Raw genomic sequence first — 26,966 nt, 5'->3', positions numbered from 1 at the left:
ATATAATCACTGTTTACTGTTTCAACTTTCAGGATCAACTTATATACAAAATATCTTAAATGCTTATTAGGTTCCACTAACAGATTAGAAGGCTCTAAAATTCTTATCAAATTAAATGGGAGAGGTATTGCTTTATAGTTGATGAAATAAGAAATAGAAGTTTAGATATATTATTTGAATACATAAAAATAAATAGCAGAAAACTCAAATTGAGAAGGGAAACCAAATCCTCATATTGCATAGTAAAGAGTCAATAACATTTTATATGGAGATATTAATAAATATTGACGAAAGGTACCCTTTAGAATAAGAGAGGCAACCACCAGAGAAGCTTAAATCAAACAAATAAAACACTTGTTTCTGAAAACTGGGACCAGAGGAAGGAAATAATAAAGAAAGGAATTGCCGGTTTTTATTATAAACTTTTCTGTTGCTTATTTCTAGGTCTTTAATAAAATCAAAAAGAAGGGAGAAAAAAACATATTAATCAAATTTTTCTGTCCTAGAAAAAAGAAGCTCCCACTTAAATTTGACTAAGGTAAATTTAGATCAAATAAAAAGTTAAATCTGTAATCACTGCACAAAAAGGTATACAGCTAAAAATAAGAATAGTTTAAATAAAAGGTTTAGCTAAATTCGAGTTTATTTGGGAAACATACCTAACTTTTTGACATTATAGGAAAAGCAATAATCCTCTCAAATAAGGAATTCTTTCCTCAATTATCAGAAACAAAAAGCTCGAACAAATGGCATTTCTTATCTTTTTATGATTCAGGGGTTGTCTCTGAGTTGCCTGTTGTTAACAAAACAATTTAAAATTCTTATCTTTAGAACCAGTTATACTTAAATTAGCATTTCATATGGGACTTCTTTCAGAAATGATTAATTCTTAGCTGTTGCTCATTTTTTTTATTTTTGTTGCTCATTTTAAAGTCCTCAAATTCAACTGTTTTTGCCACACTCAGACGGATAGAAGTTTAACATTTTGGCTTAATGCTGTATGTTCTTTGTTATTGCCGATCAGTATTGCTCTGTGTGCGTATACTGGTTTATTTATCGCTTCTCCTGCTGTACACCTGGGCTGTTCCCAGACGGGGCTATCATGAATAAAACGCTCCGTACGTTCTCATACAAGTCTTTTTGCGAAGTTATGTTTTCATTTCTTTTAGGCAAATACCTAGTAATGGAATTGCTGAGAAATAGGGTCTGAGTATGTTTAGTTTTATAAGAACCTGCCAGATCCTTTTCTGAAGTAAATATATCATCTTCTACTCCCACCAACAATGTATAAGATTTCTGACTATTCCATATACTTACCAATATTTATCAGTCTTTTCAATTTTAGCCATTCCAGTAGGGGTACAGAATTTTAATTTATGGATACACTATCATTTATTCAACCAAGCCCGTAACGTTAGACATTGTTTCTCATGTTTTTTATTTTAAATAACACTGCAAACAATAGCCTTGAGTAATAACTCAGTGTACATAACTCAGTGTACATTCATTAAGCTTAATAAATCAATATATTATAAACACCTGCAATTTTTTTCCATTCTACCTTTCTTTCTAAGATTACTTTTAATATTTATGGTTTTACTTGTTATCCGGCATAAATTCTTTTCAATTGTGTTTAAAATTGGAAATGGCTGGTTAGAGAAAAACTACGCTTTTTATATGTAGTGTATCACTGGCCATTTCACGAATTCTCCCACTGCTTCTAATAGCCTTTCTGGTCTCTTCTCTACAAACCAACAATAACGAAAACCTTCTTTTGCTCTCTTTTTCAATACATATAGCTCTTTCATTTATTTGTTTGTTTATTTTTGTTTGTTTGTTTTTTAGGTGAGGCAACCCTTGGTTGACCTCACAGATTGCAAGGACCTTGTCAGCTTACAATCCCTTATTTTTTATTTTTTACACCTACAGCACCTGGTCTTCCTAGGTGGTCTCCTATCCGAGTACTAACCAGACCCGACTCTGCTTAGCTTCCGAGATCAGTTAGCATAGGGCTTGTTCAGGGTAGCATGGCCGTAGACCGTATAGCTCTTTTAAACTCTTTAGTTTTCCTCATTTTGATTCATTGACTGAAGCATACAGAACAATTGTTTAAATAAAAAAAAAAAAAACCTAATGAAAGCAGGTATCTTTTTTTTTTTGCATCTGATTATAATGCAAAAAAAAAAATTTTGATGCTTGAAAATAAAGTAACTAAAGATTTTGCCTCCAGAGTTAAACTTTACATCAATATTCCTTAAATGAAATAAATATTATTTAAATATAGCCAGGAACCTAAAAATTCCTAGAATGACTTGTTGGGTGGTGACCTTCTATATTTCTCAAATTCCCCTACCAGCCACCTAATGTGCCTAAGCTAAAAACACTAAAGAAATTCTTATTTCCCTTTCTCATCCCCAACATCTAACCGATTTCTCAAGTTCTCTACATAGCTCTTAAGTTTGTATTCTCCTTCCTATTTTCACTGTCTTGATGATATTTTAGTCTTTCGACATCTCTTGCTTAAAACAGCTGAGTTCATTAAAGGACAATGAGATTTCATTCAATGAAACAAACCCAAGCATGTAATTTTGTGCTTTAGGAATAAAGAGTTTTTACTGCCTCAAAGAAAAGATCAGTCTTCTTGCCATGTCAACAGTGATCTTTACAACTTCATGATTTGGTCTCATAATACAAAATACTTATTATTACTCTTATTAAAAAACAAAAATGCTATTTCCTCTTTCTAGACTCTGTACCTCGATCCTCCCCTAGATAATCCCTTTTTGCCAGGGAAACTCCTTCAGACTTAGTTCAGACGTCCTCTTTGAAGTTCTCTCAGACAGTTCCTGATCCTTATTTGTCTCATCTACCAGGCAGTTATATTCTAACATCACTTATACTCTACTAAAATCATGTGTTTCTTCCTTTCTTCTCTACTAGAGTATATGCTTCTTAATGGCAGAAATAGTTATTTTACAGTCTTTTGTATCTTTGGCTCCTGAATGAGTGATTGTCAGCAAGTATTTTTAAGGTTTGTGTGAGATACAGATTAAGTTCACAAGTCAGTCAAAAAAGTATATTTCAGTTGTTCCCTTATAAACTTAAACTTGCTTCTAAAAACTAAGGTAAAATCAAGTTCTTTTCTATTTTAATTTATGAAAAATCAATATAAAATAATGGTTTACTTTAAGAATGTATTTTGCAAAGTGAATTACTAAGGTCTTGAGAATTTATCATAAAATATATTATCATCATTCCATTTCTTGTCCTTGTGAAAAGGTAGAGGTGTACATGCCCTCAGAAACTGCTTCCAAGCAAGAGAATCCTTTGAAATTTTATTCAAATCGGTCAATTAAAATTCTATTAAAATGCACGCATAAATAACATGTTAGAGATGGGAACACATTTTATCTAATAGTTCTGGAGTAATTGCAATGTAATTAGTGACCAGGGAAAATGAATGTGACTAGTAGTGTAAATACATTCATTTATAATGTAGAGACAAAATAATTTTGATTAAAATATCTAGTAACTAATAATAGGATGTTCAAATGCTATAAAACTGATCAATCATCAAATAACTTTTTTTCAATAGAAGAGAAATTATTTGTGCACGTAGTGTTTTGTTTTTTGACATACTTTCTCTTCGGTTCGTATGTACCTCAATACCTCTTATTATAGTCACTCTTCACACTCACATAAGATAAGCTACATCAACAACAAGCAGAAAAATTAAGTTTAAATCAGAAACTTACTCAATTCCATGGTAATGACATACTGAAGCTTTTTCAAAAGGTAAAACTCGAAGTTTCCGAGGACTAAGTTCTGGGGTCAGAACAAAAGTCTTTTCCCTGAAACAAAAAAGTTCTTCATTTGTATTTAAAGTTTATTTAGTGACAGAGAGAAGGTTCCAGAAAGTGTCTCAACAAAGAAATGTGACTCCGCTCAGTCCAACTGAATCTTACATGGGATAAAAATTTAGTTACATCAGATCTTAGAAAGAAAAGGAAGCAAGGTTAGGCCTGTGGATTTTGTCACTTATGTTTCTGTGCCTCAAGTTTCCAAAGTCATGATATTACTTATTTCACAAAACTATTCGGAGAAATGGATAGATCGAGAATGGAAAATGATCTGTAGTGGAAATTCAAGAGGCAGCATTATTCCGGAAGGATTTTTTTTTTCTTAGTGTAATGAACTAATGTTTATACATTTAGTTATACTCTTTTTTACAGGGAATAATTAAGTCAATTCGAGTCTTTGGTAACAAAAGAAGTATTTACTTCCTACTATAACGTATTGGGACTCAGATCTTTCCTCATCTGGGAATACAGTCATCTTGACACTTACTTTAAGAGTCAACAACCTTTTAAATATCCCAGTGTATCTGAGACTAACTGCTGACTTTGGTTCTTTCTCTGAGTAGGTTTTCAATCAGTAGATATGTTAAAACTAATCATATGTGAGCTTACATAAAATGTCCATGCTCAACCCCACCCATTCCATATCCAGACCTGCAGAGGTGTATCAAAATCTAGAAAGGTCCTTGCAATTAGGCTCAGCCCTCCTGGTTTTCTAATAGGTGCCCAACTTCTCTGCCTGAGTTGGGAGGCACTATTCTAATGTTCTTGAAGCTCAGAACAGGTTAGATGGGAATGGAAGAATTACAGATCAATGGTCTTTACACGGTCAGAGGCAGAATAAAATACCAGGAGTTTGAATTCCGAAGACTTAGAAACAGTATGTAGAAGGGCAAGTATGTAGTAGAGTACCAAGAATAAATTTGCTATCACATTTTCCCGCTATGTCATTAGTAATGAAATTGCCCATTTGCCACTGAAAATGATCTTGGGTATTATGAGAAGCATTTGAAATTACTACACTAAAATGTAAGATATATGTTAATTAATAAATTCTAAAAAACCAGAATTTATATTCTAATGCACCCACTTCAAGTGTTCCACAAAAAGTAACACTAATAAATTGCAATGACCACGTGTTTTGTTGACTGATTAGAAAAGTGAATAATTTTGTAATACAGAACTCTTTAGGTGCCTAGCATTGCACTTCTTTCCTGCTGTATTCCATTTCTTATTTCAATCCCTCTCAACAACTTTATCTTTTTTTGTTGTTGTTTAATTTTACTCAGACCTTGTTCTTTCTAAAAGAAACATTTTAATAAGTAAGTATTTTGTCAATGTTAAATATGTCTGGTATATACACAGGAGTCATGCCTGCACTTTAATTTAGTGCAGCAAACTGAATGGCTCTTTGCATAGGCAGCCGTTTTAGTCTAAGGTTCTTGATTCATTGCCGTGGAAGCTCATCCTTCAACTTTAACACTAACAGAAGATATATTTGATAATGACGCAGCTCTCTACTAACATCAAGGAATTATATCAAATCGTCCTAAATAAATCGCCTGTACACTAAAGAAAGAATTAAATATATCTCCCCTACAACACTGCACCTAGAAAGACATCTGGTCAAAAAGAGAAAAACTTACATACTTCAGTGTTGGCAAACCTAGCTGACTCTGCCAATTCATGCTTAATGATTTAGAAGGACAATAATCCAAAACTAAATAGATGAAAATGTGTATATACTTCTTCGCTTTCTTGATTCCCACAAAAAAGGGTATGAGAAAAAGAAAATTAATCTAAAATTATACAACTTTTATGTTATTAAGATCATTAAGTCATTAAGACCCAGAGTAATTAAGAACCTCAGGTTTTCAGTCACTCCCTGTCTCTCTGCACTTACGGCAACATGTTCTATCATTATCTTTGAGATGTAACTACCTTCATATAGATCCTTTCCAAAAGTTACCTTTAAAATCAGTATTTGCAAAAACAACCCTTACAAAAGTGATGGAACGGATCGATAATTTTTAAGGTCCTTTGGAAAGTTTTCAAAATAACTGATTAACAATCAAAAAGAAATTGGGATAGTGAACAAATTATTCAAATCTCACAAGCATATGATGTTACAATTTTACCTGTAATTAAGTCAACTTCAGCAACATCCAGTTTTTATTAACTAGTAACTTAGTGGAAGTTGTCTTGGAATTCAAATTAGTTATAAATTATTCATGTAGACACTGAGTTCTTACTTGGTAATGTTATAGTTTCAAAAGCATTTTTATTACACTTTCCTATTTTCTTCAGTTGAAAGACTGCTTTTTGCTACTATTAGGCATGACTGACAATGTCATGACAAGTACAAAGCAACAAAATCAAAACTAGAGAGGAACAGAAAAGAGAATTAAAAAATATATATTTGAAAGTCAAATTATAATTTTTCTTAAAAAAGTACTGTCCTTTATATACAAAGTAGAAGCTACTGACTTTTATAGGGAATGTGCTGAGGTTGCTTTTACTATTCTTGCGCCCTTATATTCAATACCACAAAATAGTAGGACATTTGGCTACAGTAAAATGTGAGAATGAAGGCCAACTGATAAACACTGGGATCAAACTTGTAAATTTAGCCTAAGTGGGAAAGGGCATCAATTAAATGGGGAAACAAGATGCAATGTGTTTTTTAAATGAACTTTCAAAAAATTAACTGGAGCTTATTTGGAGGTTCTAGAAGGGGAGCACAGCTAATCATATGACCTTGACCGAAGATTGGTCCTCTCTTCAATGGGGAAGGTCATCCTCTTTGACTGAGAACACAGCTTCAGGAGGGAAGCACATGGAGCAGTGAGGGAGGAAGGGAACACCCGTCTAGCCAGTCAGATCAGCCAAATCAACCCTGGCACCCAATGGGGTAACAGATGTTGCAACCAGAGAGAAAGGGCAGCGTAGATAAGGGGGTCATACATGTGGTGACAGAAGGAAATTTAATTTTGGGTGGTGACCAAACAATGAGATATACATAAGACGTATTATTGAATTGTACATTTGAAACCTATACAATTTTATTAATCAATGTCACCCCAATAAATTTAATTTAAAAAGTTAATTAGAAATTATAAGTTTATGACTTACCCTTTTTGGATGTGTAAAGGCTGAAGATCTCCAATTGGTAAGCCATCTGAGGTAAAATATTTCAGCAATTCTTTAGCATCCAATAATGCGACTGAATCCCGGGCACCCTCTTTGTGGCCTAGCAGCTGTTCAGATGAATGAGGTAATGAACCCGTTCTGGGAAAAGAATGTTACGTAGATTCATTAAAAGTGGGTTAGAATTCACTGTAGTCAGGAAAAAATGACATAAGCAGATATCAGAAAAATAAACAAATAAAATGGAAGAACTACACATTTAAGAAGAAAATAAAGTAAAATCTTTGCAAATTATTTAATATCAAAGTAAATTTTTAAAAACCTGAGGGTCACAGTGAAACTTACCATTACCATATCAACAACGCTTCTACTTAAATAATTATATTCTTTATAAATGGTGGCATGATTAATTATTTAGAACTTGAAGTTATCAAGTCTATAAATTTTAAATTGAAACTCTCTTGTATGTTCTGAAACACTACAATATTGTAAATTTTAAAGGCAGAGACTGAATGTTCCAATTTTCTATGAACTTGAAAGATTACTTGAAGCACAACTATAAAAATAAGGCAGTAACCAAAAATCTCTCCAAGGAGAGTCTAGCCATGATTATGACATTAGAAATAAGTACTGAATCGTTATTATACCTGAAATATATGTAGGACTTTATACTTTTCAAATTACTTCATATATACTACATTCTTAATCCTCGGAGACTTCCTTGAAAAAGACGGCATGGGTCTTATTTCAGAATCAAGTTAACACATGAAAATAAGTACTTTGAAAGTCAAAATCAACATACCAAGCCCAAAAAACATTCATTAGTCCTATTTGTCAGATAAAGATACTAACACACAATCTAACATTTTTACTGGTGATTATATGATTTAAATGTTAACATTATGGGTTAGGACTTACATTTCTACACATTAGAGACTAATAATATACCGACAGTGCCTCTTTCCCCTTCTCATTTCCTTTATTTTTAAAAATGAAAATACAAATCTAATAAAAATAGCCAAACAAGAAAATACTCAAATATGTTCTATGAACTTTATACTCCAGGAGGGCAAGAACAACATTATGAATTTAATTTAATTTCTATATAGCTATTCTCTAATAGTAACTCACAGAGGTTTCTTAATGAAAATTACTCTCAATCATTTTACAAGCTAGGTATAATGGGGAAATGTATAATTTGCATTTATATAGAATCTTGGACACAAGAATATCAAAGCAATTTAAAACCCTGTTTGTGATAAATTACATTACCAAAATATGTCTTAGGTTAAAAGAAAAAAGACAGTGACAATACTTTATTTTGTTCAGCATTTTCTAGCTTACAAAGTAGTTTTTCATATTTTATCTCATTGAATTTTCACAATTTTGAAGTAGAACATCTTAAAGATGAGGCATCAAAGTCACACAACAGGTGACTGAGTTTGTCTAAAACCATATTCTTACGACTTCTGAATTTCACTATGCAATGGTCCTTTATTCTCCGGTTAAACCAGTTTTAACACAAAATAAATTCTAAAAATATGCAACATAAGTTTTATCCATAACCAAAAATTTGATGGTATTGTCCCATATTTTGAAATGTCCACAAGTATTTATTGAATATTTACTTTGTAAATATAATTGTGAGGTACTAAAGAGTTCGCTGGTGATAATTTATAACCTCATAAATCACTGCTTGTAGTTTAATGTATAGGTTGACTTAAAGTAGAAGAAAGAAGGTGAGGAGAGTGAGAGGAGATAAATATACCAATGAAGAATGAGATAAAAAATGTACAATAAAACAAGTTTCAGGAAAGAATAACGCAGTCCTTGGATGCTTAAAAAAAGAGAAAACACTCAGTTGCGGCATTTATAAAGGCTTAAAAGAAAGGTGATATTTGATCTAGACCTTGAATGACAAGCTTCTAGTTCAAGAAAGTAGATTAAAGTCAGACATTAACTCTCCACTCAACAAACTGAAATCACAATGTTGAAGTACCAGATACTACATTCATAATAGGGTTGAGAAAAAGGAAAAATGAGTTCAATGAATATCAAAAATTTATAAACTAGAATAAGAGCTTCGAGAACTAGAGAGAAACCTACAAAATAGGTTTCTTCTCTTCCCACAAAGCCACAGTAAGATTCTATGAAACTTGGTTTCATAAAGTGGCAATGGTCAGAAACCGCTAGAACAGTTGTTTAAGTACCACTCTCCCACACCACACCTTACCCCCATGATTTTTACCTCTAAGAGAAGCTGTTCTCTGCAGATCCAGAACGATGTGCCTGTCCCAGTGTGAGTGGCGAGCCCCCTAGGATAAAGCTCCCTTATTCCAGTGTTGGGTGAAGGACAAAGGCTGCCTGTCCCAGGTGTCCTAGCAGGTGTCCTAAAGTGAGGCATGCTCTATCCTGCATCCTCTCCTCCCCCTAACAATAATTCAGATGACAGCAGATCAGGAACAAGACTATATACATATAAAGTGCATCTCAACTACCTATATAAAGCAGCCTAGTACTAAATTCTTAGCTATGAACAATCAGCTATGAACAAACAAAAACCACCAAACACTAGAGAAAAACTACACATAACAGAAAAACACCAAAGGAATGAAGAAATCAGATCCAAAGAATAATGAGATCATCCAATGAACAGATAAAACAAGTTGAAAGAAAGTTCTCATGAATAGCCTTATATTATTTTCTCAGTTCTCATCATTGATAAAAGAAAAACAGATTGCTAATCATAGGGTAGGAAACAAACAAGAATTATTAGGAACTTAAAATACGACTACCAAAAAATGTAACAGAGAGATGAAATCAACGGTCAGAGAAATATCCTAGAACATAAGGCAGAAAAAAGATGAACAAATGAATTATTGAGAGAAAAATGAAATTACAATGAAAAATCAATCCAGAATGTTTAATATTAGTTAAAATATATATTTCAGGAAGATAAGAAAAGTAAAAAAGAAAATAGAAGGGAGAATGTTCTTGAAGAAATAACAATATTTCTCAGACCAAAAAAGAAGATAAAAGTTTTAAGACCAAAACATCTCACATCATGATGGCCTCATGTAATTTCAGAACATTAAGCAAAAGAGAAAGTGCTTTAAGTTCCAGAGACAGAATAAAATGCTTATTAAGTAACAAAAATTGATCTGGCATTAGAATTCTCATTAAGATACAAGATCCAGGTTCCAGTCAAGATGGCAAAATAGGTAAACACTGTCCTTGCTTCCCTCCACAACCAAATCAAAATTGCAACTAAACTACAGAACAACGATCGTTGAGAGTCACCCAAAGTCTAGCTGAGCAGAAGTCCTATAAGTAAGGATATAAAAAAGAAGCCACCTTGAGACTGGTAGGAAGGGTGGAGATGAGGAACTGGCTGCTCCCACACCAGCGTGCGGTGGTTAAAAACTGGGATGGATATCTTCACTGAGAAAGCACCCTGGAAGAACAAGGGGTCCAAGCCCCACACCAGGCTCCTCAGCCCAGGGATCCAGCACTAGGAAAAAAAGTTCTCATAACTTCTGGCTGTGAAAACCAGCAGAGATTGTGGCTGAGTGAGATAGAGAGCTGCTGGAGTCCTAGGTGCTTCTCTTAAAGGCCCCGCACACAGACTTGCTTGCTGACAGACTCACTCGCTCTAAGCTCCAGCATGGGGCAGCAGCTCAAAAGGCACCAGGGACATATGGGGAGGAAATGAGTTGTCTGGCTTCAGCGTGATGGCTGGAGAAGCAACTTTCTCCCAGACAGAAATGCTGGCAGATGCCACTGTTCCTTTGTTGAGCCCTCCCCCAACCCAGGCAGGTGCCATATCTGAGTCTCCATCAACCTAGCTAACACCGCTTGCTCCATCTGGTGATTCTCTGAGAACCCACCCTCCCAACTTGTGGGCCCACTCAAGCTGCTTCCAGTGGCTTTTCCATACAAACAGCCAGTCTTCACTCACACTGCATGTGGACTTTCCTAAAAATCTTTCAAAGGTTCACAAACCCTAAACAAGCAGCATCTGGCCTCGGCATTCCCTATACCTCTTGCTGAGCAACCCAAAGTCTATCACTAGGGGCAGCCGGCCTCAGTTCATGGCTTAGCCTCTCTCAGGCACCTCTAAGCCTAGCACAAGTGGCAACTATCTGCAGATCACTTTGTAGCTCATACCAAGTGGCCCCAGGCAGGGGCATAAGCAGTGGCTGATCTTGGCCTGCACCAGAGGCCCCAGAACCAATGCACCCAGTGGCCAGTTTTACACCACACCAGAACAAAACCCCACCACAACCACAAACAACACATCTAAAAAGCTGACTCAGGAGGCACCAGAGCACCGCTAAAGTGAATTCTGTTCCGTAGGGTCAACCCCTACACAAGAGCTCCACTGTAGTCATGGCCAGTTCTCACAAAAAAATCAGCCTGAGGGTCAGTCCCTCCAACTGACATGCCAAAGCAATCAACACTCAAAAGGAAGGCACACACTATCCACACAAGGAACACACCTGGAGCACACAGCTCAGGGGAACAGGGAGAATGTGCCACTGGACCACACAGGACACTAACTACATAAGGACACTCTACCAAGACCATAGACATAGCAGTTCTACCTAATACATAGAAATAAACATAGGGAGGCAGTGAAAATGAAAATACAAAAAAACATGTCCCAGATGAAAGAACAGAACAAAATTCCAGAAAAAGCAATAAACAAAATGGAGACAAGCAATCTACCAGATACAGAATTCAAAATGCTGGTTATAAGGATGCTCAATGATCTCAGTGAGAACTTTAACAAAGACAAAGGAAATATAAAAGTGGGAATAGAAAACAAACAACAACAACGACAACAAAAACAGTCAGAAATGAAGACTACAATAACTGAAACGAAGTCTACATTAGAGGGAATCAACAGTAGATTACATGAAGCAGAGGACTAAACCAGCAGTTTCTAAGAGAAGGTAGCAGAAAGCACCCAGTCAAAACAGCAATAAGAAAAAATTATTAAAAAAAATGAGGATAATTTAAGGGACCTCTGGAACAACATTAAACATACCAACGTTCGCATCACAGGTATACCAGAAGGAAGAGAGAGAGAGCAAGGAATTGAACACCTAAGAAATAATGACAGAAAATTTTCCTAACCTGGTAAAGGGAATACACATACAAGTCAAGGAAGTGCAGTCACAAGATGAACTCAAAGAGGCTCACGCCAAGACACATCATAATTAAAATGCCAAAGGTTAAAGACAAAGAACGAATCTTAAAAGCAGCAAGAAGAAAGCAGTCAGTTACCTACAAGGGAGCTCTCGCAAGACTATCAAATGATTTCTCAACAATAACTTTGCAAGTCAGAGGGAATGGCACAAAATATTCAAAGTGATGAAAAGCAAGGATCTACAACCAAGATTACTCTACCTAGCAAAGCTATCATTTAGAATCAAAGAAAAGATAAAGAGCTCCCCAGAGAAGAAAAAGCTAAAGGAGTTCATCACCACCAAACCAGTACAAGAAATGTTAAAGCGACTTCTATAGGAAAAAGAAAAAATAAATTAAAAAATATGAAAATAGCAATAACATATCTATCAACAATTACAATGTAAATGGATTCAATGCTCTGATCAAAAGACATAGGGTGGCTGATTAGATAAGAAAACAAGACCCATACATATACTGCCTACAAGAGACTCACTTCAGATCGAAAGACACACACAGACTGAAAGTAAAGGGATGGAAAAAGATATATCATGAAAATTGAAACGAGCAAAAAAAGCTGGCGTAGCAATACTTATACCAGACCAAATAGACCTTAAAACAAAGGCTATCCCAAGAGACAAAAAAAGACCCAATAATTCTAGTTCTGGGTATTTATCCAAGGAAACCCAAAACACTGATTTGAAAAGATACTCTGCAGCAATAGTCAAGATACGGAAGCAACCTAAGTATTCATCAATAGATGAATGAATAAAGAAGAATTGGTACATATGTACAATGGAATTTTACTCGGCCATAAAAAAGAATAAGATCTTGTCATCTGCAACAACATGGATGAATCTAGAGGGTATTATGCTAAATGGAATAAGTAAGAGAAAGACAAATACCATATAACTGTAATTATATGAGAAATATATAAAAACCAAAATAAATGAACAAACAAACTCATAGATACAGAAAACATTTTGATGGTTGCCAGATGGGAGGGAGTTAGGGTGATGAGATTAAGAAAAAGGGGAAGGGATTAAGAAATACAAACTGGTAGTTACAAAATAGTCATGGGGATATAAAGCATAGCATAGGGAATACAGTCAATAATACTGTAATAACTATGTATGGTGTCAGATGGGTACTAGCTTTATGAGGGTGATAACTTCATAAGTTATATAAATGTCTAATCGCTATGTTGTACAGCTGAAACTAATATATTGTATGTCAATTATATTTGAAAAATAAAAGATACGAGATCCAAGAAAATACACACCTAATCTAGAAATGTGATCGAAAGGAATACCAGGATAACAATGGTGCAGGTAGAAAGGGTCAATCCAAATTAGAGTTGGAAGTCAGAGAGGTGCAAGAAAAATAACTTCATGAAGAAAAATAATTGTCTACTGCAAATAACATGAAGTTCAGAGGTAGAAGAGGGATTAAAGGTAAAGAGAAAGGAGTGTTAATTTCTTCATCTTTCACAATGGTAAGTTAAAAGATATCTTCTAAAATCGGTAGACGAGAAATTGAAATTTTTTTGTGGATAACCTGTCCTCTCGGTCTTCTTTCTAGATTGAATTCCTCTTTCTGATCTATAAGCATGAGATATCCTCAGGGAACAGTTTTAAGCCCTCTTTCTGGTATCACCAAGTGATCTCATCCACTAGTGTGTATTTAAAAACTCCTTTTGATGGTAACTCTGTATTGACTTCCAGATTTCTCCTCTAGTCCATTTGATATGCCCACTTGCTTAATCTATAGATCGAAGCTGTCCTTACCCCAACTTGCCAGCAATCATCTTGTGAGGACACTACTCACCCCATTGTTCAAGCCAGAAACATAAATTATCTTGGATGCCTCTCTTTCCCTCTCCACATCCAATCCATCATAGAAAGTTTTTTCTAGCTTACCACCAAAATAAATTCCAAATTTGTTTTCCACTATTACTCTAGTTAGAAATCAAAGTTTCCTCTCACTAAGTCTACAGAAATGTCACCTAACTGATCTCTCTACTCCTCATATCTTTCTCCTGTAATCTATTTGCCGCAAAAGAGCAAAAGTAATTTTGCAAAATCAGATTGCATCACTCTTTAGTATAAAATCCTTCAAGAGCTTACCGATGCACTAACAATAAAATTCATAATCTGTGTTGTGATGACCTATGAGGCCATGTGTGTCTGAATGTGCTTCATTCATTTATCTACTAGGTCTCCGCTCACATGTAACCTCCTGAGAGAGCTGTCCCTAACCATCCATCCTCATCTAAACTATCACACTTCCCTCTCCTCAACAAGTAAAATTATTCTTCCTCGGTCCCTTTGTTTCATTCATTACACATAGTTATTTATAATTATCATGTTTACTTGTCTGGTTACTTGTTTTCTTTCAACTGTCTCAACACTGAAAGGTAAGCTCTAAGAAGAGAGCCAACACGTAGTTGGTACTCAGTAAATATCTGTGGATATATAGGAACAAAATGTTATAGCGAGTCATAATTGTTATCAACAGAGGGGCTAAAAATCAAAACATGATTTGCAATACTTTGGAGGAACTCAGTGTAAGAGAGCTAAATTCTTCCTTTTATTCCATTACGTCATCATTCAACAATTATGTACTGAGTGTCTACAATTTAATGAACCAAAAAAACAAAAACAAAACAAACTAAACAAAATAAATTCTGCCTCTTAGAGCTGGTTAAAAAGGTACTATATAAACATAAGAATGTAAAGCAGGAATAGTTTAAAGTAGCTGAAAGGAAGAGTACTTTTACTTCAGTTTATATGCTCCTGTATTGTTTAAATTTTTCTTAAATAGTCGTATACTTATGTATATCTATAAAAGATGATCTGAAAGGCCACTTACTAATATGTTAACTGTGAGGATGTACCCCCAGGATGTACAAGTAGAAGGTAGGAGAAAAAGTATTTTCTCAACACACTACTCTGTAATGCCCTATTTGTCTGTCTGTCTGTCTGACCACCCATCCGTCCATCCGTCTGTTTGTCTGTCTATCAATCTACCTATCATTTATACATCTACCCATCAACTTATAGTAGTTAAACATATATTTATTTTATAATAAAACTCTAAAAATCTAATATCTCATAAACACAATGTAAGAAGTAAGAAAAACAAGTTCATTTAAAATATATTACCTCATTTTTTGCTTAGCTTTTTCAAACATTTCCAAATTTTGAAGAACATGCCTTTCTGGCCATTCCAGAGGACTGGTTTCCATTAGACTTGAAGAAATATGTTCCACTGGATTGGCGTCTAAAGAGAAAGAAATACACATCAGCACGGAAAAGTATTTACGTATAGAATTTTACTATATATGAATGTGTACATGTAGATACATGCATACATCCACGTGTACGTGAGTGTGTGTGGTGTGTGCACCGGTGTGTGTATAAAGGCATGTTGGATTCACTGTAAAATACTCACCTCAGGCATTTATTAAGATTATCTCTTATGGCCTGACCTGTGCGAATTGCCATAGAAGAACTTTTTGGAAATGAAAAGAAAATCAACATGAAGATTTATTTATTTTACTATCTCCTCATAATAAAAGTTCATCACTCAAGACCTATATCAAGTCCCTCAGCACTTAAGAGTTCTGTGACCACTCTATCCTAGTTAGATTCCTTTCCTTCAAATCTGTATTTATTTAACCAACAAATATGCAGCACTTACTTTACATCGGATGATTTTCTAAGTAATTTACAAATAAATTATTTAATTTTCATAGCAACCTATGTCATTCCCAATTTAAAGATAAAAAACTGAGGCCCAGAGAATTTAGAAAACTTGTTTAGGTCACACAGCAAGCAAAATGCAGCACTGGGGCCCAAACTTCTCAGTCTTGCTCCAGGGCCTATGCTGCAACCAAGATGCTATCCACCATTTACAAGGAACCATACTCCAACACGTAACCATACTCCAACAAGGAGCCGTACTCCAACAAGGAACCGTACTCCAACAAGGAACCGTAGTCCAACAAGGAATCATATCTCCAACATCTTTCAGATTACTCTGCACTACTATTTAACTTTGCTACTGATAAGTAACAATGATGATAATGATAATACAAATAACAGCTAACAATGTTTTTGGCATTTATTATGTTCTAAGTGTTTTTTATGTTATCAATTCATTTAATCTTCACAATAACTCTAGTAAGTGGGTGATATTATCCGTATTTTAATCACGAGGAAACAGAGGCATGGAGAGGTTAAATAACTTGACAAAGGCATTCATTAAACAAGTGACAAAATTGAGATTTGAACCCTGGCAGTCTAGCTCCAGAGCCTGGGCTCTTGAACATGGCATTAGAATCTGTACGGCACTAGATGCTATATTTATAGTTCACTTTCCAAACAGATCATAAGCCTGTTGAAAGCTAAAGACTCACATTTTTACTCCTTTGTGTACCTTCATGGTGTCAAAGAGACAAAAGGTACTCAACGAACATTACTGTTAACTTGATTCTTTGGTCATTATCTTATTAATCTATGGAATAAAAATGATTATACACAATTAAAAAAATTATCCTGTACATTTAAAATGCAAGCAAAACTTCAAATGCTTTGCTAGACCTTGAAAAGCTTCACTCTATTCAAAATCATCATAACAAGAGGAGCTAGGAAAATAGAAAGAAATGCCAAGTTAATATAGAAACGATTTCCTGCTCCCTCAGTAAAGTTTGGTGACTGTTCTTGCTATAATGAATGGCAAATGTGCAGCATCTTATTATATATTGTTTTAACTATATTAAATTCACTGTATAAGTTCCACTTTTCTCACCTTATGAAAACATAGCTTACTAGAAATCCACCCAGTCTAGCAGCTTAGTTAAGAGTAAGTAGTAAGAGGGATAACCTTAAAAATGTCTCCCTCTGCTGAAAAACAATGCTTTCTGAAAGAAGTAATTAGAAAATGTTTAAATAATGAGAAATACAGCTCAGCACATATACATATATACACAGACACACAGACACCCACACAGAGTAAGTCCTCATTTAACAACATCAATATGTTCTATAACTTTAAGAGAAACAGGAGAAAACCAATTTTACCATAAGCCAATTGATATAAACAAAAGTTAAGTTCCTTCGGCATCTCATCAACATTATGACACATAACACTGAATGAAATGGCATTACTTGAGGATCTGCTGTACTTGTATGTACAATCATCTATCATTATTTAAATTCACAATATACACTTTTATTTGATCGACATATTTTATTCATTTTAATAATAAATAATAACTGTTATAAATGCCACACATGCAAAAAACCTAATATTTAAAGTAATAAAAACTTACCATTTAACAGATTGGAAGGATTAATTTCGTCTGTCTTTATTAGATTTGTTTTAGGAATAACAGCATCGAAATGATCTAAAAAGTGTTTCCTTGTGAGTATTAATAGACTTTTGAGTTCATCAACAGAAACTACTTCAGACTGCTCTGCCAAGTTTCTCCTTTCTGTAAGACAATAAATCAATAGGATGAACCACATGGCTGTTGTTATAATCCTCCCTAAAGCACATCTACTACTATTTTATGGAAATAGTTTCAAAAGTAAAACAAGTGAATTTATCAAGTGAATCAGCGCTCCTGTGTAGGCCTACTTTCATTTTGATCGTATATGGAGGTAATGGTAGAAATTTCAGTTATATGAAAGAAACAGAAACGGAGTAGCTTGTTAACACTGAAGGTGATACATGGTAAAGGGAAGTTTACAAAAGTTTTCAGAAATGTACTGCAGAGCCTTATGCTGGCGTTTCTGTGAAAATTAAACCCGTAAGACTTTCGGTTAAATGTGGTAGCTTGGACACTTCCACCTATTTCTTCTCTTTCCAAAACCTAAAATCACAGTAAAGGAATAAGAAAAGACAACACAAGGAGAAAAAATAAAGAATGACAGTTTTAAACAAATTTTGGAAGACATAAGACGACACAGTGGGTCAGCAGGTCAGCAAAGCAGAGGGTCAACTTGGGTGCCTGCAGAGGCACTACTATGGGGTAACAGGAAGATGGTGGCAAGGTCCTGGGCTGAAAGAGGGCCGGATACACGGATGTTCAGGGAGGGAGCAGTGAGAGCTAAAGGTCCCCGCCCGTCCCATCCTCCAGTCTTCAGAGCCAGATGACTGTTCTCATTTTTTGGTAGAAACTGAACAGTAAGAGTCTCAGACTATGTTGTATCAGATGTATTAGAAGGTGGTACTGATGCTGGGGTTAAAGCTAAGGGATTAAATAAGAACGGTGAGACTCCGAGCCCTGTGGCCAGAAAGCTAGCAGCTCCAAATGCCCCACTGAGAGATTAAAGGGTTCTCCTTTTGAAAAACTGAATGTCTCAAAAGAAAAGAGGTTGATACTGATACTGAAGAGATGGTAGGCCTAGGAACTTAGAACCAAAATGTTAAATTTTCACTCCACCACTCTACAAAACGGCTTGCCCGATACTGTATTAGAGTGAGGCATAGAGAACCTCCAACTTAAAACAGGACCAAAAAAAATCACCAGCCACTTAAGGAAAGGTGTTGAAGGGAGAGGAGACTCTGCGTTTCCACGGTCCTATGTTTACATGTGTAAGGACTGATTCAGTAATGCTTCCAGCTCCCTTCTTTCTCCCATCACTCACTGAGCTAGTGTGGAGAAGAAACTAGGCATGCTTTAATCAGGCCTCTTCCTCTCCAACTTTTATTTGAGCTAGCAAGTCCTCAGAATGCATGCTCTCTGCAAGGTGGTAAGGGCCACTCAGGGTTGATCTGCAGTTGCCTAGCTCTGGCAATCATTCCGGGGATAAAGTCAATTCTGGGTGTACACATTGAAAAACCCACTTAGTCACAAATCTAAAAAGTCAGTTCCTTCAATACAGCTTTTACTTGTAATTTATCTCCATCTGTGTGTGTGTTAAGTTTATTTCTAATCGGTTCCAACTTTGAGAGGAAAAAAATGGTATTATTTACTGTACCCCCATAACTAAAAAAAGTCCAGGATGAAAAAGAATGACTAAAGCAAGCAAAGAGAAAAATGGAGCCCGGAATACACAAAAATGTTACAGGGACTGAAAGAAAGTTTGCTATAATTAATATTCTTGTAGAAATAAGATACTATACCCATGAAAAACATATAGGATGCTCTGATAAAAAAAAAAAGTCAATGAGCAAGAAAAGACTTTTAACAATTAAGCCCACACAAGCTTAAATTTAAAATTCCATAAAAAGACATAAAATAAAATGCAAGATATCCCCTCAGAAACTAGAACAAAAAGATAACATGTAAATGGAAAGGAAAAGTAGGCATTCTCTCCAGGAAAGCCAATATATGACTAATAGGACAAAGGAAGGAAAGGAAGGAAGGAATGGGAGAAAGGAAATTATTAAAGAGATAAGAAAAATTTTCAGACTTAAGAATATGAATCTTCTCTTGACACGGTTCATTAAGTACAAAGCCTGAGAGAGAAGAGGAGGAGAATATATATACACTATGATTTTCAGTAAAACTTTGAGAGACAAAAGTTTCTGGAGATAAAGGTTCCAGAAAGGCATAAAAACAAACCAAAATATAGACACTGCAAAGGACAAGAATAGCATTCGATTTCTCAACAGGAACACAGCGGCATAGAAGACAATGGAGTAATGTCTTCAAAATTCTGAGAGTAAATGACTTAAAACCTGGAATTCTATATAAATTCTATATGAATTATCAAACAAGTAAAGATACATTGATCATCATTACATATTCACGACTCAGCAGTAAACTTGTTATAGTCATAGTAATGTTAAAACTAACCATTGATTTAACCACAAAATTCATGACTTCACTGTGAAGGGTGGGAAGGGAAAGTAAAGACGATGTGGGAAAGCTAAGTCTTTATCTTCCACAGTTACATGTTAAGATGATGCCTGAAACTCGGAAGTCAAGAAACAGCATACATGTGTTATTTAGAAAACTGTAGGGGAAATGTCAGAAAAACTAGCTGGAAGAGCGGATGGTGGCTGCCTGTGGAAAGAGACGGAAAGATGGGGAGGAGAGGGCAGGCGCTGCTGTTTTCCAGGTCCATTTGAATTTTTAAACTATAACTACGTATTACTTTTATAAAAATATTTCATTTTTGAAACACTTATGGACTGATAACATTTTTTTCTATAATAAAATGGTAAAGTATATATTCATAGAGAATTCAATTCAACAAACATTTATTGAGTGTGTACTATCTGGAAAGTACCATCCTGTGCCCTTAGGCACAGAGGATTAAAGCTCATCACATTGTACTATGTGAGGTCGGCGCATAAATATGACAAGGGAGGAGGCGAGAGGAAAGCAGCCAGTCTTAAAGCTCCACTTTAGACCACCAGCTTTAGGAGAAATGCCCCTGTAAAATCCCACCAACCAGTGTGGCTATTGGTAGGGTCGTTTCAGTTCTGATCCAATAGAAGTAACACACGGTGTCTGCAGGGCAAGAACATTAGTAATGGTAAAGTCAGAGTTGTAATATATGCTGCTTTTATTACATCTTCTTAGTGAGAAAATAAATAGTTTCAATTATTTTCATTCATTGCAACAAAGCTTTTTGTTTTCTGCACAATCTGCTGGGAACCATTCTAAAACAAAAAGTTATCCATGATTTGCTTTCATCTGAAAGATGTACAATAAGTAATATGCTTCAGAAATTAGCCCTATATTTGTATTAATTATAAAAATATACCTAAATCATGAACCTGACCTCTGCTTATTAAAACTGTCAATTATATTACAATATTGGGCAATCTGGAGAGCAGAGTAAGACTTCCTGTTGACCTTGGTGACTGAGCAATAGAGAGAAAACAGATGAAGTTTAACAGGGTTATGAGCAGGATAATTTACCTAGGCAAAAAATAGTCTCTACACAAATGAGTTTGCACACAGAGTCAGATAAAGAGTTGAAGAAATATAGTGAACTGAAGTCTAAAAACAGATTAGCTAAAAACTATCATTCCCAAAAAAGCTAGTAAAAACCGAGGATTTATTAAAGAAAAATATTTAAAAGTAGAATATCTAAAGAATCAGCAGATTAAGCATGAATCAGGTTTGCACTGGGTGCTATAAATGTTAAAAAGATGTGGAGAGCTCGGAGCAGTGAGCGCAATACTGGAGCAAAATGACAGCATTGATGTTTCGGTATCTGCTCTGCATCATACTGAACAGTCTTTTATTTAAAAATTGTTCAGCATTCTTAAACTTTTTCTTTAAAAGTCAGTGAAATAAGATTTCCAAAAACAAAAAGTTATAAATTACAAAAAGGGAAAATATAAATTATAAAATTCAAATGTCATTCTAAACAAGAGTATTAGATACCATTTTTAAAAATAAATAAAATTAGTGAAAATACATGATTCTAAAAATTTAAACCCTAACAGAAGTTTTAATTGATTTTTGTGTTATTTTAAAGAACAAAGGGCCTCAATAATGTGAATCAAGTTTGCACATTTTTGTGCAAACTTTTCCAGTAGCTCTTTTTGCTTCAGTACTACTCAGAGAAAGGGTAGGGGGAGATAAAGATAAGCTTCCTCCATGTCTTGATAATTTCGAAAATTCTTGTGGAACAACTTTGTTTTTCAGCAAAGAATATACAATCTTCATATTGATATAGAATTGCTGATTTTTTTCCCAAAGAAAGTTGTTTCCATTACATTATTTTTTATGACAAATAACAATTAAAAATATCAGTTTAAGTACTTTTATATTCATATTTCACTTCTCTGTGAATCAGGTATTCTTACATTGAAACTTTATTTTACAGTCATTTAACTCTGTCTTTTGAGATATAGGAATTCTGAACGGATACATATTTGTCCCCAAATTTTTAATCCGCTATTAACTCTCTGGGTACTTCTATCATCAATGGGTTAACTGAGTCCTTAATCTTAATCAAGATTTAAAGCTTCAGATTGCAAACTGGCCACTTCCTGGATATGCCCAGAGCTGGTATCTCTAGCAGCTACTAGCCCCAAGGCTTCCATCAACTTCAGGCCTCCTACGTGCCCTTTCCTTTGCCCAGCGCTGTGGCATCCTTACAGCTGCTGCCTGTGTGACAGTTCAGATACTGGTGCTTCTATGTTTTCAGCATCCATTTAGTACTTCCTTTCTCCCTACCTCCAGCAGAGCTTCTGGTCATACCTGCAGGCAGCTATGTCGTTTTAGCTGTTTAGGATGCCCCTTCCTAACCAAGCAGGAGGGATGGCCCTACAAGAGTTAACTCTTCTTCCCCAAATGGGAGATGCATCAGCTTCAGAGAGCTGCCTCTTCTTCCACTCTGATAGTCTTTCTGGTTGGAAGGGTAAGAAAGAGAGGCGAAGATAAAAGAGAGGGGAGATGCTGAAGGTACTGAGTTATAAAAAGCTGCAGGAGGTTTATGGCAAGAAATCAGGGCCTGCAGAAGGGTTTAGCACGGACAGAACAAAGTCAAGAAGTGAGTGAATAACACTGCTGGTCAATGTTTGAAATTAAAGTATTTTATCCACAAAAATAGTAGTATTACAGTATTTCTTTCTTTGTTGGATTTAACATGTACTATTTTTTACTGAAACTGATTTGTCTTCCTAATTATATTTTCCTTGAGCTACTATCATTTTCATAGTTAAAAAAAAAAGAAACAAAAAACACAATTGTTGGAGTTCAAAACTACACAATTACCCTGGCTTTGTACTACTGAAAAAGTAGGCAAGTCTTATTTTCCACTGAATAAAATAGGCTACTAAATTCAAGATATTTTTAAATGTTTTTAAAGAATGAGAGTTTTTTAATAATGTAGCTACTTTTTCTCTAAAACTAATGAGCCCTCACAATTTGATTTAATTTCTTAGAAATTCTGTCTCAATTTGCTTAAAATAAGTTCATGTTAGATACTAATGGGTGATTATTTATAAAAAAAAAAAATGTTAAGACTCATAACATAGTAATACAGAAAAAAAAGAAACTTAAACCATGACCCTTGAAAAGGTGTTAATTTCTTGAATAAGGAAAAATCCATAATGCCAACTTTACCCAGTATTGGAAATGTGGTTAGTTATTATTAGCAGTCATGATCAAAACTGAAGAATTAATGCTCATGTTAACATTAATTTCTCTGAACTTGCATTTTCTTCTATTTGCAGTCTCTATCCTCCTATGACAACTAAAATATATATAAAGAGAAATTTTATAAAGAGATAGATATTAACCAGAATAAGATTTAGGTATCTTTTCTAGCATACAGTTGATAATGGTCAGATACAAAATTTCCTTGGAGAAATATTTTTATAAAAGTTAACTGATATATGAATAAATAAAAAAATTTATTTATAGAAAAATTTATGAATGTGGTGGGAAAAAAGTTCAGTCTTACTCTACATTACCTCTACAAGAATAAAAATAGTTCTACAAATGAGTGTCATACCTAAAAGACAAAGTATATAAGAAAAAGTGTGGAGATAACAATAACAATGCATTATGTCTGAACAAGTCGACATCCTTACAGGACAATGAAATGTACAGAGTATTACTTACTCAGACATTCTTTCAAAGCCGAAGCTTGAACATTAACTAACTGCTTCTCTCTCTGTATAAGTTGCTCCCCAGAAAAATGTGGAAGTGACAAGAAGTCAAAAGGAAAGCCTGAGAAACAGAAAAAAATCAGTATAATGTTCTATGACAACAATTAATATTCAGTTCCCCAGAAATGTGTTATTACATAATTAAAATAAAGTCAACTACTCGTCTCTCTTGATCTTGCATATTTCATAATAAATAATAATTATGCTACAGAAAACAAGCATACTAAATCGCTGTACATTTTAAACTCTGACCTGCTTCTTAAATTGAAGGATTTGGATAGCAGAACAGAATTCTCTCTACCACATTTTCTTCTACAGGCTCAGCTACTGAAACTCCTATGTGAAATACAGATGGGAGTATGGTAGCTTGTCTCTAAAGATGGCCCCCAGTGAACCACATCTGCTTTTCACTCTTCGTGTAGTGCTTCCACAATGAACCCAGGCTGGCCCTAGGAAACCAATAAAGTACGGTAAAAGTGACAGTGAATGGCCTCTAGGCTAGGCCATAGGACAATTGCTCTAAGGGAAGCTGGCAACCATAGAAGAAATCAGACTCCCATGAGACCCTGATGCTGTGAGGAAGCCCAAGCTGGCCATGAAAAAGAAAGTGCACTTTCATCTGTCCCAGCCATCCTAACCCAGGTGCCAAACGTGTGGGTGAAGGGCGACCTTATATACTAAGCCCTGTTGAGTCTTCCAATGACTAGAGCCCCCTCTGTGTGTGACTGCACTCCTATGTGAGACTTCAAAATAGAAACATCCAGCTAAGCCCAGTCAACCCACAGGACCACAAGACATAGTCTTTTTAAAGCTAAATTTGGGGTGGTTTGTCACACGGTAAGTAATAAATAACCGAAATGTAGAACTTGGAGAGAAAAGAAAAGATGAGCAATAAAATAGAACAAGATGCTTGAGAGAAATAAAATAAGAAATAAATTATAGAAAAATAAAATGTGTTTAAAGTGAAAAATATTAAGAATTTCCTAGTTGGAACTGAGAGTTGACCTAATAAATTGTACTGGGTATAATATAAAAGGGATTAATTCTCTGTTCTCTAAATTGTTCAAATATGTTATAATATGTCTAAAATAAAATGGTAAATTTACTAAAAGTGAAACAAAGTTTGGAGATAAGTTCATTAAAAACCACCTAAATTAATTATATATACAAACGAATATAAAAATGTTTTCCGCCTAAAGTTAACACTTACTCAACATGGTGTCTTCCGTCCTTGCTTTCATCTTTCCATGAATTAAACTGAGAGCAAATGAGCCATTGATCTGGTTGGCTGAGTGAATCAGTGTGGCTTTACATTTCCTACTGTCATCACCTTGTAACAAGAGATAATAGCTAGAGTACTCTCCTTTCACTTCAACATCTGGAACTAGACAAAAACAATTGTCTTGCTAAGTAAAAATTCAGCATGTAAAAATTCAGCATGCAATATGGCAGAATCATACATTTGACCCACAGGATATAATGACATGTCTATGTTATTTTAAAACAAGCTGTCACCCAATATATTTGGAGCTAGCAGCTATTCATTAACTGAGAAAGATGTTAAAACAGAGAATCATAACAAGTCAACATCAAGCATAAACATTTTACTTTAAAACAACATGTACTCATTCATTAACTTTTGATGTAGCTCATTAGTATTCCGTGATGTTTTTCTTATACAATCACACCCATAATATATCAACTACTATTTCCAGCTTCCATTCTTTAAAGTAGAATAAACTGACCCTTGCAGGCACACACAACTCAACTGGTGGGAGCAGAAGCGTGCTGATGTACTTAAGAGTGACTTTTGCTCTTTGCAGTGGGCACCCATAATGTATTTTACAGAGAGAATGGAGAGTATTCATTAATCTGGCATGCCAGTTATGTGAAGGTCAGCTAAGACAGCATCTAGTATATTTTAAAAACAAATCAAGTGAGGGTTATAGTGAAGGTCGAAGAAAAACTGCGAAGCCTCTGAGATTAAAAATTGAAGCAGAGTCCTTTTTGTTGAAGATGGTGAATTGGACATGAGCATTTATTTTCAGCATCTCCTGAAATTCCAAGAAATGAGAATAAAGAGATTTTAAAAATAGCATAAATCTACAAGGACTAATATCTGAGAGAACAGCAGGTAAATTTTGAAAGCAGAAAAGCAGATGAACAATTGGTAACAGACTTCACTCTCTCGACTACTAAGGAAGCTGAGAAAAACAGAGGAGAAAGCTCAGAAGCAAAGTAATTTATACTACAACCCCTGACAAGAGACTCTAGGATGGCCCCAGATGGCACTGGAAGCAAAACGAACAAGAAATAAGACAGGTTGAAAGTCTCTTTGAGAAGCAGCTCAGTTCCACTTCCTGATTCCTCCTTATTCTATTCAGGCAAACAACTATCCTTTCCCTAGCCCAGAAGCTGTTAATTCTCTGGAAAAAGTAAAGCAAGGTATCTCCAGTCTGGGAAGTACAAAACAGAGCTTAGGGTCAGAGTTGATTATCAGTGGATTAAGTAAATGCTTGTATACAGAATATTGGGAGTCAGATAGAAGAATTAAGCCTTCTTTTAGGAATGTAGTCAGTCATAGAGAAAAGAATCCCAATATTGGGGGTCATCTAATGTGAAGTCATCTAATGTAAAGTAAGGTCTTAAATAGAAACAGACAGCCAAACATTATGGGACCACAAATATGAAAGCCTCAAGTATGAAAGCCAGATGCCAAAATAACAAACAGAAAAAAAAAGTGACTGTAGAGAAACAAAGAATGTGCAGTAAAAAATAAACCACAAAAACACAACCAACAAATCAGACCACTAAAATCCTCAGAAAAGATGTTGCATCTATAAAATAAGAACAGAAATGATAAGAACATTAAAAAGAAGCTCATGGAAATTAAAATTAAGAAAGCAGAAATATATATTTCAATTGAAAGGTTAGAAGATAAAGTTCATGAAATCTATCAAAAAGTAAAGTAAAAAGACTAAGAAATGGAAAATAGGAAAGAAAGAGAGGCAGAGAGTGAGATCCAAACAAGGTGGAACAACATCCAAACAGGAATAACAGAAAAGAGACATTAAAAAAATGAAGAAAAGGAAGTTATCAATTAAATAATTATAACATTGTCCCCAATAAAAAGACAAGTTTCCAGGCATGCCGAGGGCCAAATACAGGAATAAATACAGA

The 26,966-nt window shown here is 34.9% G+C and overlaps 1 protein-coding gene across 2 annotated transcripts in view; it reads right to left on the bottom strand.

Annotated features, from left to right (window-relative positions):
• Positions 1-26,966, bottom strand: part of MTBP (MDM2 binding protein) — a 63,454-nt gene that overhangs the window by 9,049 nt on the left and 27,439 nt on the right. The window contains exons 12-17 of one of the 2 annotated variants that reach the window (XM_011360766.2): positions 24,997-25,170; positions 23,740-23,847; positions 17,530-17,691; positions 15,359-15,476; positions 6,990-7,145; positions 3,756-3,851 (exon numbers count right to left, since the gene is read on the bottom strand). In XM_011360766.2, the coding sequence (XP_011359068.1) occupies positions 3,756-3,851; positions 6,990-7,145; positions 15,359-15,476; positions 17,530-17,691; positions 23,740-23,847; positions 24,997-25,170 (814 nt within the window). The remainder of the gene's footprint in view (positions 1-3,755; positions 3,852-6,989; positions 7,146-15,358; positions 15,477-17,529; positions 17,692-23,739; positions 23,848-24,996; positions 25,171-26,966) is intronic. The other variant, XM_023530963.1, reaches the window with a different exon arrangement.

Source organism: Pteropus vampyrus, unplaced genomic scaffold (genome assembly GCF_000151845.1).
Source record: "Pteropus vampyrus isolate Shadow unplaced genomic scaffold, Pvam_2.0 Scaffold59, whole genome shotgun sequence".
Classification (NCBI taxonomy): domain Eukaryota; kingdom Metazoa; phylum Chordata; class Mammalia; order Chiroptera; family Pteropodidae; genus Pteropus; species Pteropus vampyrus.
Note: the sequence above shows the minus strand (reverse complement) of the source record. Positions and strands in the feature narration are given on the sequence as shown.